Source organism: Polyodon spathula, chromosome 48 (genome assembly GCF_017654505.1).
Source record: "Polyodon spathula isolate WHYD16114869_AA chromosome 48, ASM1765450v1, whole genome shotgun sequence".
Taxonomy (NCBI): domain Eukaryota; kingdom Metazoa; phylum Chordata; class Actinopteri; order Acipenseriformes; family Polyodontidae; genus Polyodon; species Polyodon spathula.
The window spans coordinates 208662-223661 of NC_054581.1; the positions used below are offsets into that span (position 1 = coordinate 208662).

A 15000-nucleotide genomic window follows, 5' to 3' on the forward strand; every position below is an offset into this window, starting at 1 on the left:
TGCAGCTGCGGCTGACGGTCGTGCAGTTTTAAAGTCTCTCCTCAGCGGTTATGACTCGAGTGATATTTACAGCATGGGCCAGACGGGGCTGTTTTTTCGAACGGAACCGAATGCAACCCTCGGTCCAGAGTCCGCAGTGAAGCAAAACACACACAGGGTTACAGTAGCTTTGTGTGTGAACGCCCCGGGCACCGACAAAAGGAAGCCGCTGGTCATTTGGGAATGCAAGCGCCCGCATTGCTTTGAAAGGGACTTTGATCCAAACCGCGTTTGCTGTTGGCGCTGGAACAGAAGCGCCCGGATGACGGCTTTGATTTTTGAAGAATGGCTTCGGGAGTTTGACAGGTCGATGCGTATCCGAAACAGACACGTCGTTCTGCTGCTAGACAACGCATCGCCGTACGAAAACACAGGGGGGCAGCTGACCAACGTGTCGGTGCGCTTTCTCCCCCCGGACACAGCTTCCAAGATCCAGCCTCTGAGTGCGGGAATCGTACAGAACTTCACAGCCCTGTACCGCCGCCAGCAGCTGCAGCACTATGTCCGCTGTGTGGACGCTGGCAAACCGCAAGACTTAAATATCAAAGATGCGCTTTATTTTGTCAGGGACAGCTGGCAACAAGTTAGCGCTGCAACCATATCAAGCTGCTGGAGACACTGCGACATACTGCCAACCGAACCAGAAGCTCCTGTGGCTGGACCCGGTTCCGCAGAGGCCAATGCAATTGGAGAGGTGATCGGATCCGTTGCTGAAATCCTTACGCACCTGCCTGGCACCGCTGGGGTGACCCCCGGCAGCATCCTCAACGCCGATGAAGACGCGCAAATCAGCGACACGCTGGCCGGAGATGACCCTGTTAAACCAGTCCGGCACCGTGGTCCAGATTCAGCGAGTGAGGCTCTGGGCGTGGATGACAGGGCGCCCCCAAGACCAGTGTCAGCGAGAGAAGCGCGTCGGGGTCTCCAGTCGGTACTGGCATATGCAGAGCAGCATCCCGACTTGTTTGAAATCGGCGAGATGGATTGCATCCGAGGACTTATAAAAAAGACAGCAGCTGTCGGGCATCAGAATGCACGTCAAACAACACTGTGTGAATATTTCAAACGGTAACTGTGCACCACAATGAACAGTTTAATAAACACTGTGTGAATATTTCAAACAGTAACTGTGCACCACAATGAACAGTTTAATAAACACCGTGTGAATATTTCAAACAGTAACTGTGCACCACAATGAACAGTTTAATAAACACTGTGTGAATATTTCAAACAGTAACTGTGCACCACAATGAACAGTTTAATAAACACTGTGTGAATATTTCAAACAGTAACTGTGCACCACAATGAACAGTTTAATAAACACTGTGTGAATATTTCAAACAGTAACTGTGCACCACAATGAACAGTTTAATAAACACTGTGTGAATATTTCAAACAGTAACTGTGCACCACAATGAACAGTTTAATAAACACTGTGTGAATATTTCAAACAGTAACTGTGCACCACAATGAACAGTTTAATAAACACTGTGTGAATATTTCAAACAGTAACTGTGCACCACAATGAACAGTTTAGTAATAAACACTGTGTGAATATTTCAAACAGTAACTGTGCACCACAATGAACAGTTTAATAAACACCGTGTGAATATTTCAAACAGTAACTGTGCACCACAATGAACAGTTTAGTGTAAACACAGTAACTGTGAACCACAATGAACAGTGTGAATATTTCAAACAGTAACTGTGCACCACAATGAACAGTTTAATAAACACTGTGTGAATATTTCAAACAGTAACTGTGCACCACAATGAACAGTTTAATAAACACTGTGTGAATATTTCAAACAGTAACTGTGCACCACAATGAACAGTTTAATAAACACAGTGTGAATATTTCAAACAGTAACTGTGCACCACAATGAACAGTTTAATAAACACCGTGTGAATATTTCAAACAGTAACTGTGCACCACAATGAACAGTTTAATAAACACCGTGTGAATATTTCAAACAGTAACTGTGCACCACAATGAACAGTTTAATAAACACTGTGTGAATATTTCAAACAGTAACTGTGCACCACAATGAACAGTTTAATAAACACCGTGTGAATATTTCAAACAGTAACTGTGCACCACAATGAACAGTTTAATAAACACCGTGTGAATATTTCAAACAGTAACTGTGCACCACAATGAACAGTTTAATAAACACTGTGTGAATATTTCAAACAGTAACTGTGCACCACAATGAACAGTTTAATAAACACTGTGTGAATATTTCAAACAGTAACTGTGCACCACAATGAACAGTTTAATAAACACTGTGTGAATATTTCAAACAGTAACTGTGCACCACAATGAACAGTTTAATAAACACTGTGTGAATATTTCAAACAGTAACTGTGCACCACAATGAACAGTTTAATAAACACTGTGTGAATATTTCAAACAGTAACTGTGCACCACAATGAACAGTTTAATAAACACTGTGTGAATATTTCAAACAGTAACTGTGCACCACAATGAACAGTTTAATAAACACTGTGTGAATATTTCAAACAGTAACTGTGCACCACAATGAACAGTTTAATAAACACTGTGTGAATATTTCAAACAGTAACTGTGCACCACAATGAACAGTTTAATAAACACTGTGTGAATATTTCAAACAGTAACTGTGCACCACAATGAACAGTTTAATAAACACTGTGTGAATATTTCAAACAGTAACTGTGCACCACAATGAACAGTTTAATAAACACTGTGTGAATATTTCAAACAGTAACTGTGCACCACAATGAACAGTTTAATAAACACTGTGTGAATATTTCAAACAGTAACTGTGCACCACAATGAACAGTTTAATAAACACGTGTGAATATTTCAAACAGTAACTGCACCACAATGAACAGTTTAATAAACACCGTGTGAATATTTCAAACAGTAACTGTGCACCACAATGAACAGTTTAATAAACACTGTGTGAATATTTCAAACAGTAACTGTGCACCACAATGAACAGTTTAATAAACACTGTGTGAATATTTCAAACAGTAACTGTGCACCACAATGAACAGTTTAATAAACACTGTGTGAATATTTCAAACAGTAACTGTGCACCACAATGAACAGTTTAATAAACACTGTGTGAATATTTCAAACAGTAACTGTGCACCACAATGAACAGTTTAATAAACACTGTGTGAATATTTCAAACAGTAACTGTGCACCACAATGAACAGTTTAATAAACACTGTGTGAATATTTCAAACAGTAACTGTGCACCACAATGAACAGTTTAATAAACACTGTGTGAATATTTCAAACAGTAACTGTGCACCACAATGTGAATAAACACTGTTGAAAATTTCAAACAGTAACTGTGCACCACAATGAACAGTTTAATAAACACTGTGTGAATATTTCAAACAGTAACTGTGCACCACAATGAACAGTTTAATAAACACTGTGTGAATATTTCAAACAGTAACTGTGCACCACAATGATAAACAGAATATTTCAAACAGTAACTGTGCACCACACAGTTTAATGTGTGAATATTTCAAACAGTAACTGTGCACCACAATGAACAGTTTAATAAACACTGTGTGAATATTTCAAACAGTAACTGTGCACCACAATGAACAGTTTAATAAACACTGTGTGAATATTTCAAACAGTAACTGTGCACCACAATGAACAGTTTAATAAACACCGTGTGAATATTTCAAACAGTAACTGTGCACCACAATGAACAGTTTAATAAACACTGTGTGAATATTTCAAACAGTAACTGTGCACCACAATGAACTGTTTAATAAACACCGTGTGAATATTTCAAACAGTAACTGTGCACCACAATGAACAGTTTAATAAACACTGTGTGAATATTTCAAACAGTAACTGTGCACCACAATGAACAGTTTAATAAACACTGTGTGAATATTTCAAACAGTAACTGTGCACCACAATGAACAGTTTAATAAACACTGTGTGAATATTTCAAACAGTAACTGTGCACCACAATGAACTGTTTAATAAACACAGTGTGAATATTTCAAACAGTAACTGTGCTCCACAATGAACAGTTTAATAAACACTGTGTGAATATTTCAAACAGTAACTGTGCACCACAATGAACAGTTTAATAAACACTGTGTGAATATTTCAAACAGTAACTGTGCACCACAATGAACAGATAAACACTGTGTGAATATTTCAAACAGTAACTGTGCACCACAGAACAGTTTAATGTGTGGAGGGGAGGGAGAGACGCGGTGTGATTATATATAAGAGACACTTTGTAACTGCACCACAATGAACAGTTTAATAAACACAGTGTGAATATGTAACTGTACCACAATGAACAGTTTTGTATCTAGAGTAACTGTGTGCTGGGCTCTTACAGTAACTGTGCACCACAATGAACAGAAAGTCCTGCAAAGTAACTGTGCACCACAATGAACAGCCTGTGTGAATATTTCGCCTGCAGCTGTACTGTTTAATAAACACTGTGTGAATATTTCAAACAGTAACTGTGCACCACAATGAACAGAGGAGGAGAGAGGGTAGTGGAGAAACAGTGTGAATATTTGTAATTGAACAGTTTAATAAACAGGAATATTTCAAACAGTAACTGTGGCAGTTTAATAAACAGAGAGACAATACAGATGTAAGTTAGGATGAATATTTAAACTGTGACACAATGAACAGTTTAGAACAATGAGACGGAGCAGCAGTGATGTGCACCACAATGTGGTGCACTGCTGCCCTCTAGCGGGGAAATGTCGCTAAACCGTGTGCGAGTAACTGTGATGCCACACAGCCTCAAAGTGCACCACAATGCAGTTTATTGAATATTTCAAACAGTAACTGTGTCAAAAACTGTCTGAAAATAATGTGTGTGTGTTGTTTGTTTGTTTTTCAAACATTTGAAACTGTGTGTTCAAACAACTTCAATGAACATAAACATTTGAATATTTCAAACAGTAAACCACAACGAAAGTTTAATAAACCCTGTGTGAATATTTCAAACCCCCCCCCCCCACAGTGTGAATATTTCAAACAGTAACTGTGCACCACAATGAACAGTTTAATAAACACCGTGTGAATATTTCAAACAGTAACTGTGCACCACAATGAACAGTTTAATAAACACTGTGTGAATATTTCAGTAACTGTGCACCACAATGAACAGTAAACACTGTGTGAATATTTCAAACAGTAACTGATGCACCACAATGAACAGTTTAATAAACACTGTGTGAATATTTCAAACAGTAACTGTGCACCACAATGAACAGTTTAATAAACACCGTGTGAATATTTCAAACAGTAACTGTGCACCACAATGAACAGTTTAATAAACACTGTGTGAATATTTCAAACAGTAACTGTGCACCACAATGAACAGTTTAATAAACACCGTGTGAATATTTCAAACAGTAACTGTGCACCACAATGAACAGTTTAATAAACACTGTGTGAATATTTCAAACAGTAACTCTGAGTCGGATTTCGTCTTTCCAACAATTATCCATTTTGAGAGTTAAAAAAAAAAAATTAAAAAAAGACTTCTCGACCCGGCATTCACCTCAACTTTTATTTAAAAAGACCGGTAAAGCACTTCCGGGATCAATACCTTCAGTCATCTCCTTACCTCGCCTCGCCTGCAGCTTACTGTCTGCAAACCAGCGGAGAGGAGGAGAGAGGGTAGTGAAACAGTGATTGATAATGTAGGAGAAGGGGCAGAGAGAGATACAGATGTAAGTTTGTTAAAGTGACACTTGTTATTATGTGGAGCACTGCTGCCCTCTAGCGGGGAAATGTCGCTACCGCAGCGACAGAGCCACACAGCCTGATTATTCTGTGTATTATTATTATTATTATTATTATTATTATTATTATTGCGTTGCAGTTTTTCACTAAACGCAAAACTGACACACATCGGAAAATGTGACATTTTGCAATGACACACATCGGAAAATGTGACATTTTGCAATGTAGCGTGAAATCCGGTGCCGTGGCTTCAGGCGGAGATCTCGTTTGGTGGTTTATTTGATGCCTTGATGTTAAATAAATGTCCCACGCGTTTGAATTGCGTCTCAAATCCTGCAGTTCCAGGCGATGCAAAACGTTTGTCCACAGATGCTGTGTTGACTCAATGACGTGAAGCTTTCCTTGCTTTTAATAAAATATTAAAGCCCGTGTTTATCCTGCTGTGAGGGGGGGTGTTTATTGGGGTGTTTCTGGACTCCCGGGGTACCCTCGCTGTTGCCAGGGACGAGCGGCTGCGGTTGCTAAGGACCGCGCAGAAGAGTCGCGTTTTTGTGACGTGGCGCCGAAGTCGAGTTCCCCTGGAGGAGCGTCGCGGGCGATCGTCGTCGCTGAAATGGCTGCCACGATGCGGCTGCAAGGAGCTGCAAACGTGAAGATAACGGAGGGGCTGATCGCCGTGCTGCAGAGAGACCGGCCGGAGCGCTTACCGGCCGTGCTGGCGAGTTACCGGGAGCACGGCCTCGTCTCCTCACAGGTAGGGGCATCAGCAGAAACAACAACCAGATCAACAGAGAGGCTGCGGGCTCTGCAAAGCAAACCGAGCCGCCGGGGCGCAGAGCTGCGTGTCTGCGAAGAAATGAACCGCAGGGTACCGCGCATGCAGTCTGCCCGCGTCAGCGCTGAGACCCACAGCCCCGTTTAGTTTCTTGGTCTCAAAATGAAACATTTTCAGTAGACTTTTTTTGGTGATGCAAAGAGGTTTATCTCTATCACTGGCTTGACAATGTAGACGAACCGGACCGCCAATCCCCAGTCGTTGTGCTGCGGTGCGCCCGTCCCAGTGTGTGGCTCTGGACCCGCAGTCCGCTGCAGTTTCCGTTCCAGTGTTGGCCGCTTTGTGCTTCGTTGGAAGGAAGTTGGTTCGCCTCCGAGCTCTGCTTGACTGTAACGCTGTGCCTCTCAATCTGTGTGTCTCCAGAGTGAATCTGCATTAGGAGGTCTGATCGTGCAGGGGTCAGGGTCTGTGTATAATATGAATGAGATCTCTGCAGGGGTCAGGGTATGTGTATAATATTAATGAGGTCTCTATAGGGGTCAGGGTATGTGTATAATATTAATGAGGTCTCTGCAGGGTTCAGGGTCTGTGTATAATATTAATGAGGTCTCTGCAGTGTCTCTGCAGGGTTCAGGGTTTGTGTATAATATTAATGAGGTGTCTGTGTGTGCAGGTTTTCAGGTCTCTGTCTGCTGGCTGTGCTGGTCAGCGATGGTTCCACTGATCTCTTTCAGCAGCACTGCCTGCCCTGGCTTCGATCGCTGGAGCAGACCATTCAGGTGAGAGGGGAGGGGAGGACAATACCAATACATTTCCATCTCCTGTGTGCACAAACCTCAAAGCGCTGTGCAACCATACAGAACACAAAACTACTGCTGAGAGAAACACAGGACCAGCCAGCCAGACTCAGTGGTGTAATAGAGAATCAAACCTGCCCTGTGACGGGACTGTGCTGCTGGACTCACACTGATACAACAGACAATCAAACCTGCCCTGTGACGGGACTGTGCTGCTGGACTCACACTGATATAACAGACAATCAAACCTGCCCTGTGACGGGACTGTGCTGCTGGACTCACACTGATATAACAGACAATCAAACCTGCCCTGTGACGGGACTGTGCTGCTGGACTCACACTGATATAACAGACAATCAAACCTGCCCTGTGACGGGACTGTGCTGCTGGACTCACACTGATATAACAGACAATCAAACCTGCCCTGTGACGGGACTGTGCTGCTGGACTCACACTGATACAACAGACAATCAAACCTGCCCTGTGACGGGACTGTGCTGCTGGACTCGCACTGATATAACAGACAATCAAACCTGCCCTGTGACGGGACTGTGCTGCTGGACTCGCACTGATATAACAGACAATCAAACCTGCCCTGTGACGGGACTGTGCTGCTGGACTCACACTGATATAACAGACAATCAAACCTGCCCTGTGACGGGACTGTGCTGCTGGACTCACACTGATATAACAGACAATCAAACCTGCCCTGTGACGGGACTGTGCTGCTGGACTCGCACTGATATAACAGACAATCAAACCTGCCCTGTGACGGGACTGTGCTGCTGGACTCGCACTGATATAACAGACAATCAAACCTGCCCTGTGACGGGACTGTGCTGCTGGACTCACACTGATATAACAGACAATCAAACCTGCCCTGTGACGGGACTGTGCTGCTGGACTCACACTGATACAACAGACAATCAAACCTGCCCTGTGACGGGACTGTGCTGCTGGACTCACACTGATATAACAGACAATCAAACCTGCCCTGTGACGGGACTGTGCTGCTGGACTCACACTGATATAACAGACAATCAAACCTGCCCTGTGACGGGACTGTGCTGCTGGACTCACACTGATATAACAGACAATCAAACCTGCCCTGTGACGGGACTGTGCTGCTGGACTCACACTGATATAACAGACAATCAAACCTGCCCTGTGACGGGACTGTGCTGCTGGACTCACACTGATATAACAGACAATCAAACCTGCCCTGTGACGGGACTGTGCTGCTGGACTCACACTGATATAACAGACAATCAAACCTGCCCTGTGACGGGACTGTGCTGCTGGACTCACACTGATATAACAGACAATCAAACCTGCCCTGTGACGGGACTGTGCTGCTGGACTCACACTGATACAACAGACAATCAAACCTGCCCTGTGACGGGACTGTGCTGCTGGACTCACACTGATACAACAGACAATCAAACCTGCCCTGTGACGGGACTGTGCTGCTGGACTCACACTGATATAACAGACAATCAAACCTGCCCTGTGACGGGACTGTGCTGCTGGACTCGCACTGATATAACAGACAATCAAACCTGCCCTGTGACGGGACTGTGCTGCTGGACTCACACTGATATAACAGACAATCAAACCTGCCCTGTGACGGGACTGTGCTGCTGGACTCACACTGATATAACAGACAATCAAACCTGCCCTGTGACGGGACTGTGCTGCTGGACTCACACTGATATAACAGACAATCAAACCTGCCCTGTGACGGGACTGTGCTGCTGGACTCACACTGATATAACAGACAATCAAACCTGCCCTGTGACGGGACTGTGCTGCTGGACTCGCACTGATATAACAGACAATCTGCAGTTCTTGGTTTCAATGTTCCTCTGTGTGTTCCCCAGTCCCAGGACCCCTTGCCCACGGTGGAGCTGGCTGTCTGTGTGCTCCGGGACCTGCTCCAGTATTCTTCCCAGCTGCCAGAGCTGGCCAGGGAGATCGGGCTCAACTCCATCCCGGGGATCCTCACCTCCCTGCTAGGCCTCAAACCAGAGGTGAGACTCAGAAAATATAAACTGTAAAAAAAAAAAAAAAAAAAAAACAGTGGGGGGGGGGGGTGGAATGGGTTACCAACATACCTTACCCAAGGTTCCCAATGTTGTCATGTTACCTAGGGTTACCTAGCAACATTGTTGATGCTGAACTCTGCTGGTTTGTTGTGCTGACCTGTGTCGCTCTCTGTGTGTTTGCTTGCTCTGCAGTGTCACCTAGCGGCCATGGAAGGTATGAGAGCCTGCATGAGTTTCTACCCAACAGCCTGTGGATCATTGAGGGCAAGTGTTATTATTATTATTATTATTATTATTATTATTATTATTATTATTATTATTATATTATGAAATGAATTGTGTGATTTAAAAGGAAAGATTGTTATTTAAATTCATAGTCTTGCATTGTGACGCTGTCATGTCTGAGTTAGGGTTTGGGCTATCCTCTCGTCTTGATGCTGTGGTTTCTGTGGTCTGGGTTAGGGTTAGTTTTAGGGTTAGGGTTTGGGTTATCCTCTTTCGTCTTGACGCTGTGGTTTCTGTGGTCTGGGTTAGGGTTAGTTTTAGGGTTAGGGTTTGGGTTATCCTCTTTCGTCTTGACGCTGTGGTTTCTGTGGTCTGGGTTAGGGTTTGGGTTATCCTCTTTCATCTTGACGCTGTGGTTTCTGTGGTCTGATGTTTGGGTTCTTTGCTGGTTCTTGATTGTAACTTGCGATTGTTGTCTCAGGGGAAGCTAGGAGCTTACTTCCTATCGAAGCTGGACTCTGACAGCCCCAAACTGCAAGAGGTGAGAGAAACAGAGACTGACGAACCTGCGGAGAGACTGACAGACCCACACACAGCTGTAACTCTCGCTCTCTCTCTCTCTCGGTCTCCCAGATGGCCTGTTCCTGCTATGCTCTGCTCCCGTCTCTGGGGTCAGGGTTCACGCAGGGGTCGAGGGGTCACACAGAGGCCTGGACTCAGCAGCTTCACTGCCTCCTCCACACGGCGCACAGCATTCTAGGACAGCTGTACGAGGGAGCCGAGACGGGTCAGTCCTCCAGAGTGGGCCGGTTCTGGTAATATTAACAGTCAGTACAACATGCTGAGCTATGAAGATAGGTAGTGACTCTCCCGTCTCTCCAGACCCAGTGCAGTACGAGGGTCCGGGGGGCGAGCTGCCCTTTCCCTCTCTCAGTGAGAGAGACCCCCTGCTGGTGCTGCAGCTGAGACAGCGTTACAGTGGAGTGAGCCAGACCCTGTCTGCACTGCTGAGGTGAGACACTGAGATACACAGAGATGCATTGAGAGACACACACACACACACATGCCAGCTACCCCTCTGTCTGTCTGTCTCTCTGTCCTCAGCTCAGATGTGTCTGTCCCAGTGCGTCTCCCAGTGCAGAGTGTGCTGAACCTGGTGTGCCGGGCGCTGGCTGTGACCCCCAAAAACATTGTGAGTGTCAGCCCTGTATATACTGTGCATCACTGCAGTATTGAATAAGCATTGTATCAGCCCTGTATGTACTGTGCATCGCTGCAGTATTGAATAAGCATTGTATCAGCCCTGTATGCACTGTGCATCGCTGCTCTGCTCTCAGTGATCTCTCTGCTCTCGTTCTCCTCCTTGTTTCAGGGCTGGCTGGGGGACGGGCCTCTCAAAGCGCTGGTTCTGCCGAGTGTGCACTCACACTCCCTGCACATCCTGAGTGCACTCATTCACACGTACGTGAGTTGCACGGGGGGTTGGAATGCGGGTGGAATGTGAAGTGGGTTGGAAGGGTCTTGATGTGTTGATCCAATGCATTGTATTGAATTTCTTACTGACCTCTCCCCTGTGTTTTTGACCCCTCTCCCCCTGTCTCTCTGCAGTGCTGGGGCCCGGCTGGTTCAGTTCTCCAGTGCTCTCTGTCGCCTCTTTGCTCAAACCCTCAGTGCCTGGAGTCCAGCCTGTGACACTACCCTGCCCGGCCAGCAGAGGGTGTATAGGTACCAAAACAACCACAGGATGCATAGCAGACTCTGATACTGATGAGACACAGCCCTCTGAAATGTCTTTATAATATACAGCACTAGACCCTGATATTGATGAGACACAGCCCTCTGAAATGTCTTTATAATATACAGCACTAGACCCTGATATTGATGAGATCCAGCCCTTTGAAATGTCTTTATAATATACAGCACTAGACCCTGATATTGATGAGACACAGCCCTCTGAAATGTCTTTATAATATACAGCACTAGACCCTGATATTGATGAGACACAGCCCTCTGAAATGTCTTTATAATATACAGCACTAGACCCTGGTATTGATGAGATCCAGCCCTCTGAAATGTCTTTATAATATACAGCGCTAGACCCTGATATTGATGAGATCCAGCCCTCTGAAATGTCTTTATAATATACAGCGCTAGACCCTGATATTGATGAGATCCAGCTCTCTGAAATGTCTATTGTCCAATCTGATCATGTCATCCTTACCCACAGTGCTGTGCGAGTGCAGCTGTACAACACTTTGGAATTGTGGGTGAAGGTGGGCGGGGCCTCTTCGGGCGTGCTGCAGGGGACCTATCACCACGCCGACGTGCTATTGGCTCACCTAATTGGTGACATCACTACAGGGGCCGACACGGTCAAGGTGAGATATTGGCGCTGACCCTGTAATTATGTATTTATAGAAAGCAATATTCTTTCACTTGACTTGTTTGTTTCTCTGGTTGCCATGGCAGCTGCGTGCTGGGAGGAGCTCCCCGGAGCTGGCGGTGCATGCTGGGAAGGCGGGGGGGCGGCGCTCAAAGGGGGCGGATCTCAGCGAGGTGGGGATGCAGCTGCAGAGGAAACATGACGCTGGAGCCAATCAAGACACAGCGCTGTCCGCCGTAACGGGTACGAGACGGGACGGGACACATGAATTGCTAGCCAGTGCAGATGAATTGCAGCCCGGGTGATCAAAATGAATCATTTTTTCTTCTCTATCTCCAGCTCTCAGTCACATTGTCCTGACCAGCGGGACTCTGCTAAAGGAGGAGATTCACAAGGTGAGTGTGTGTGTGTTTTTTTTTTTTTTTTTTTTTTTAAGAGGCAGAAAATTTCAACTCTTGGGGTGACAGTAGATTTTAAACCCTCCTTAATAAGTCATGTGACACAGATGCCTCTTCAGCTATAACTGTCTCTCCTCTCCTCTCTTCTCCCTCTCTCCCCCCTCTCTCTCCTCTCTTCCTCCTCCCTCTCTCCTCTCCTCTCTCGTGTGTAGAAGCTGCAGGAGCTGCTGATTCCGTTGCTGGTTCGTTTGCAACAGGAGGGGTTTATGAGAGGTCTGGGGGGTCAGCTGACCAGCCCCTACAGCAGCCCCCCCGCCCGGCAGGCACTGTACCACCTCCTCCTCTCGCTAGTCCTCGCGCCCAGCCCCCAGCACCCCCCCCCACTGCACTGCGGGGTGCGGCTCTTCAGCCAGGGCCTGGGGGACCCCAGCGTGGAGGTGAGGCTCCCCGTGTGTGTGTGTGTGTGTGTGTGTGTGTGTGTGTGTGTGTGTGTGTGTGTGTGTGTGTGTGTGTGTGTGTGTGTGCGTGGGTGTCTGTGTGTGTGTGTGCGTGGGTGTCTGTGTGCGTGGGTGTGTGTGTGTGTGTGTGTGTGTGTGTGTGCGTGTGTGTGTGTGTGTGTGTGTGTGTGCGTGTGCGTGCGTGTGTGTGTGTGTGTGTGTGTGTGTGTGTGTGTGTGTGTGTGTGTGTGTGTGTGTGTGTGTGTGTGTGTGTGTCTGTGTGTGCGTGTGTGTGTGTGTGTGTGCGTGGGTGCGTGCGTGGGTGTGTGTGTGCGTGTGCATGAAACACTGGTCTCTTTGTTTATTGTCTTTTCACAGTGACTGAGTGTTTATGGATTTATTGACAGCTAAACAGCGAACTAACTGAATTCTCTCCCTCTCTCTCCCCAGGTCTCCTCATTCTGCCGTGATTCCCTCACAGTGTGTAACTCTCTCCTGCACCCTCGCTCCCCCTCCCTCTCCCTCCCGGACCCCCTGCCCCAAACTCAGTCCCTGCGCTCACAGACGGGGGTCCCGTTCCCCTCTGCTCGCGCCCGGACCCTGCCCTCGCTGCTACCCCAGAATCACCTGCCCTCCGAGCCCCTGCCGGGGGAGGGGGAGGCGGGGGGCGAGGGGGGCAGGAGGCCGGTGTTCGTTCGCTATGATAAAGAGGACCCAGAAGATGTGGAGATCTCTCTGGAGAGTGACTCTGATGACAGTGTTGTAATCATGCCAGAGGGACTGCCGGGCCAGAACCCCAAGCCAGCGGCACCTGCACCAGCAGTTCAGATCCAGAGACCACAGGCTGGCAGGAGGACTGGCCACCAGCCCCAGCCCGTCCTGGAGCCAGGAGCCAGTCCGAAAAGCAGCCAGGCTGGGAGTAACAGGACTGGGAGCTGCAGCACTGCTGGGAATGATACTGACAGCAACATCACAGCAGCGGCGGCAAGCTCTCCCGGGGAGGGGGGGGCTCCTGTCGTCACGACAGTGACGAGCGAGCCCCCCCCTCTGCCCCCCCTCAGCGTGGTGGGAGGAGCTGGGGCAGCAGCGATGGGGCAAGTGGCAGTGGAGTCACACCAGCAGTTACAATTGCAGCAAAATCTACCCCAGCAAAACTCCCAGAGCCAACAACAGGATGCTGTGATCAATATCAACAGCTCGGACGAGGAAGAGGACGAAGATCTGGAGGAGGAAGAGGAGGATCCCGAAGGGGAGGGGTATTACGAGGAAGACGAGGACGAAGAAGAATACGATGATGAGGAAGAAGACTACGAGGAGGAGGGGATGATGGAGGAGGAGGAGGAGGGGATGATGGAGGAGGAGGAGGGGGAGATGTTGGATGAGGACGAAGAGGAGGGAGAGTTTGATGCGTTGGATGATGATGAAGATGATGACATTATTGATGAAGATGAGATGGGGGAGGGGGTGTGTTTGGGGGTCCCGGGGGCTGTAGCGGTGTTCGCGCTGGAAAGGATAGAGGAGGATGAGGAGGAGGAGGAGAGAGGGGACAAAGGGGGGCCGACCGCCCTAGAGGAAGGCAAAGGGGATGTGATGTCATCGCAACAGGAGGGCCAGGGCAAGCAGGAAGCTCTCGCAAAGGTACGAGAGGAGGCGGAGGGACAGGGAGAGGAGGTGCCAGAGCAGGAAGGGGCGGGGCCGGAGCAGCAGGAAGTGCTGGTGATGTCGCAGGGTGAGGTCGAGGAGAACCAGGAAGTGATCGCGGCGGTCTCTCAGATCCAGTTAGAGACTCCGCCCCAGGAAGTGGAAATGGGGCAGGAAGGGGAGGGTCCAGGGCAGCTACAGGAAGAGGAAGGGGCTGCAGGAAAGCTTCCAGAGAAAGTGGAAACGCCAAGAGAGGAAGTCAGCCTTCCGAGAGAAGGGGATGAGAAAGGAGGAGTGGAGATGGAGGGAGGAGAGGTGATCGAGCCCGAGAGGGATTTGGAAGAGAGAGGGATGAAGAGGAAGAGAGAAGAGGCAGCGCCAGCAGAGGAGGAGGGGAGTCTTGAGAAAAAGGTGAGTGTGAGAATAGACAAAATGAAAAGGGAGATGTGCCCTGCAGATTTACACACGGCTTTCAATTCTCCCCCTCCTCCTCTCTACCCCTCGTCCTCTCTCCTAT

General features: G+C 47.4%; 2 protein-coding genes across 2 annotated transcripts in view; both read left to right on the plus strand.

Annotated features, from left to right (window-relative positions):
- LOC121306458 (tigger transposable element-derived protein 6-like) overlaps positions 1-6307 on the plus strand; it is a 6762-nt gene extending 455 nt beyond the window's left edge. Inside the window, exons 1-2 of the mRNA XM_041238179.1 lie at positions 1-1013; positions 6285-6307. The exon at positions 1-1013 is cut by the window's left edge and continues 455 nt beyond it. Coding sequence (XP_041094113.1) covers positions 1-1013; positions 6285-6307 — 1036 coding nt within the window. The remainder of the gene's footprint in view (positions 1014-6284) is intronic.
- LOC121306610 (proline-, glutamic acid- and leucine-rich protein 1-like) overlaps positions 6257-15000 on the plus strand; it is a 9297-nt gene continuing 553 nt past the window's right edge. Inside the window, exons 1-17 of the mRNA XM_041238425.1 lie at positions 6257-6536; positions 6981-7027; positions 7094-7095; positions 7215-7336; positions 9235-9384; positions 9592-9663; positions 10106-10165; positions 10258-10411; positions 10507-10636; positions 10729-10816; positions 10997-11085; positions 11233-11349; positions 11852-12002; positions 12094-12250; positions 12347-12402; positions 12618-12842; positions 13293-14894. Coding sequence (XP_041094359.1) covers positions 6396-6536; positions 6981-7027; positions 7094-7095; positions 7215-7336; positions 9235-9384; positions 9592-9663; positions 10106-10165; positions 10258-10411; positions 10507-10636; positions 10729-10816; positions 10997-11085; positions 11233-11349; positions 11852-12002; positions 12094-12250; positions 12347-12402; positions 12618-12842; positions 13293-14894 — 3363 coding nt within the window. The 5' untranslated portion in view covers positions 6257-6395. The remainder of the gene's footprint in view (positions 6537-6980; positions 7028-7093; positions 7096-7214; positions 7337-9234; positions 9385-9591; positions 9664-10105; positions 10166-10257; positions 10412-10506; positions 10637-10728; positions 10817-10996; positions 11086-11232; positions 11350-11851; positions 12003-12093; positions 12251-12346; positions 12403-12617; positions 12843-13292; positions 14895-15000) is intronic.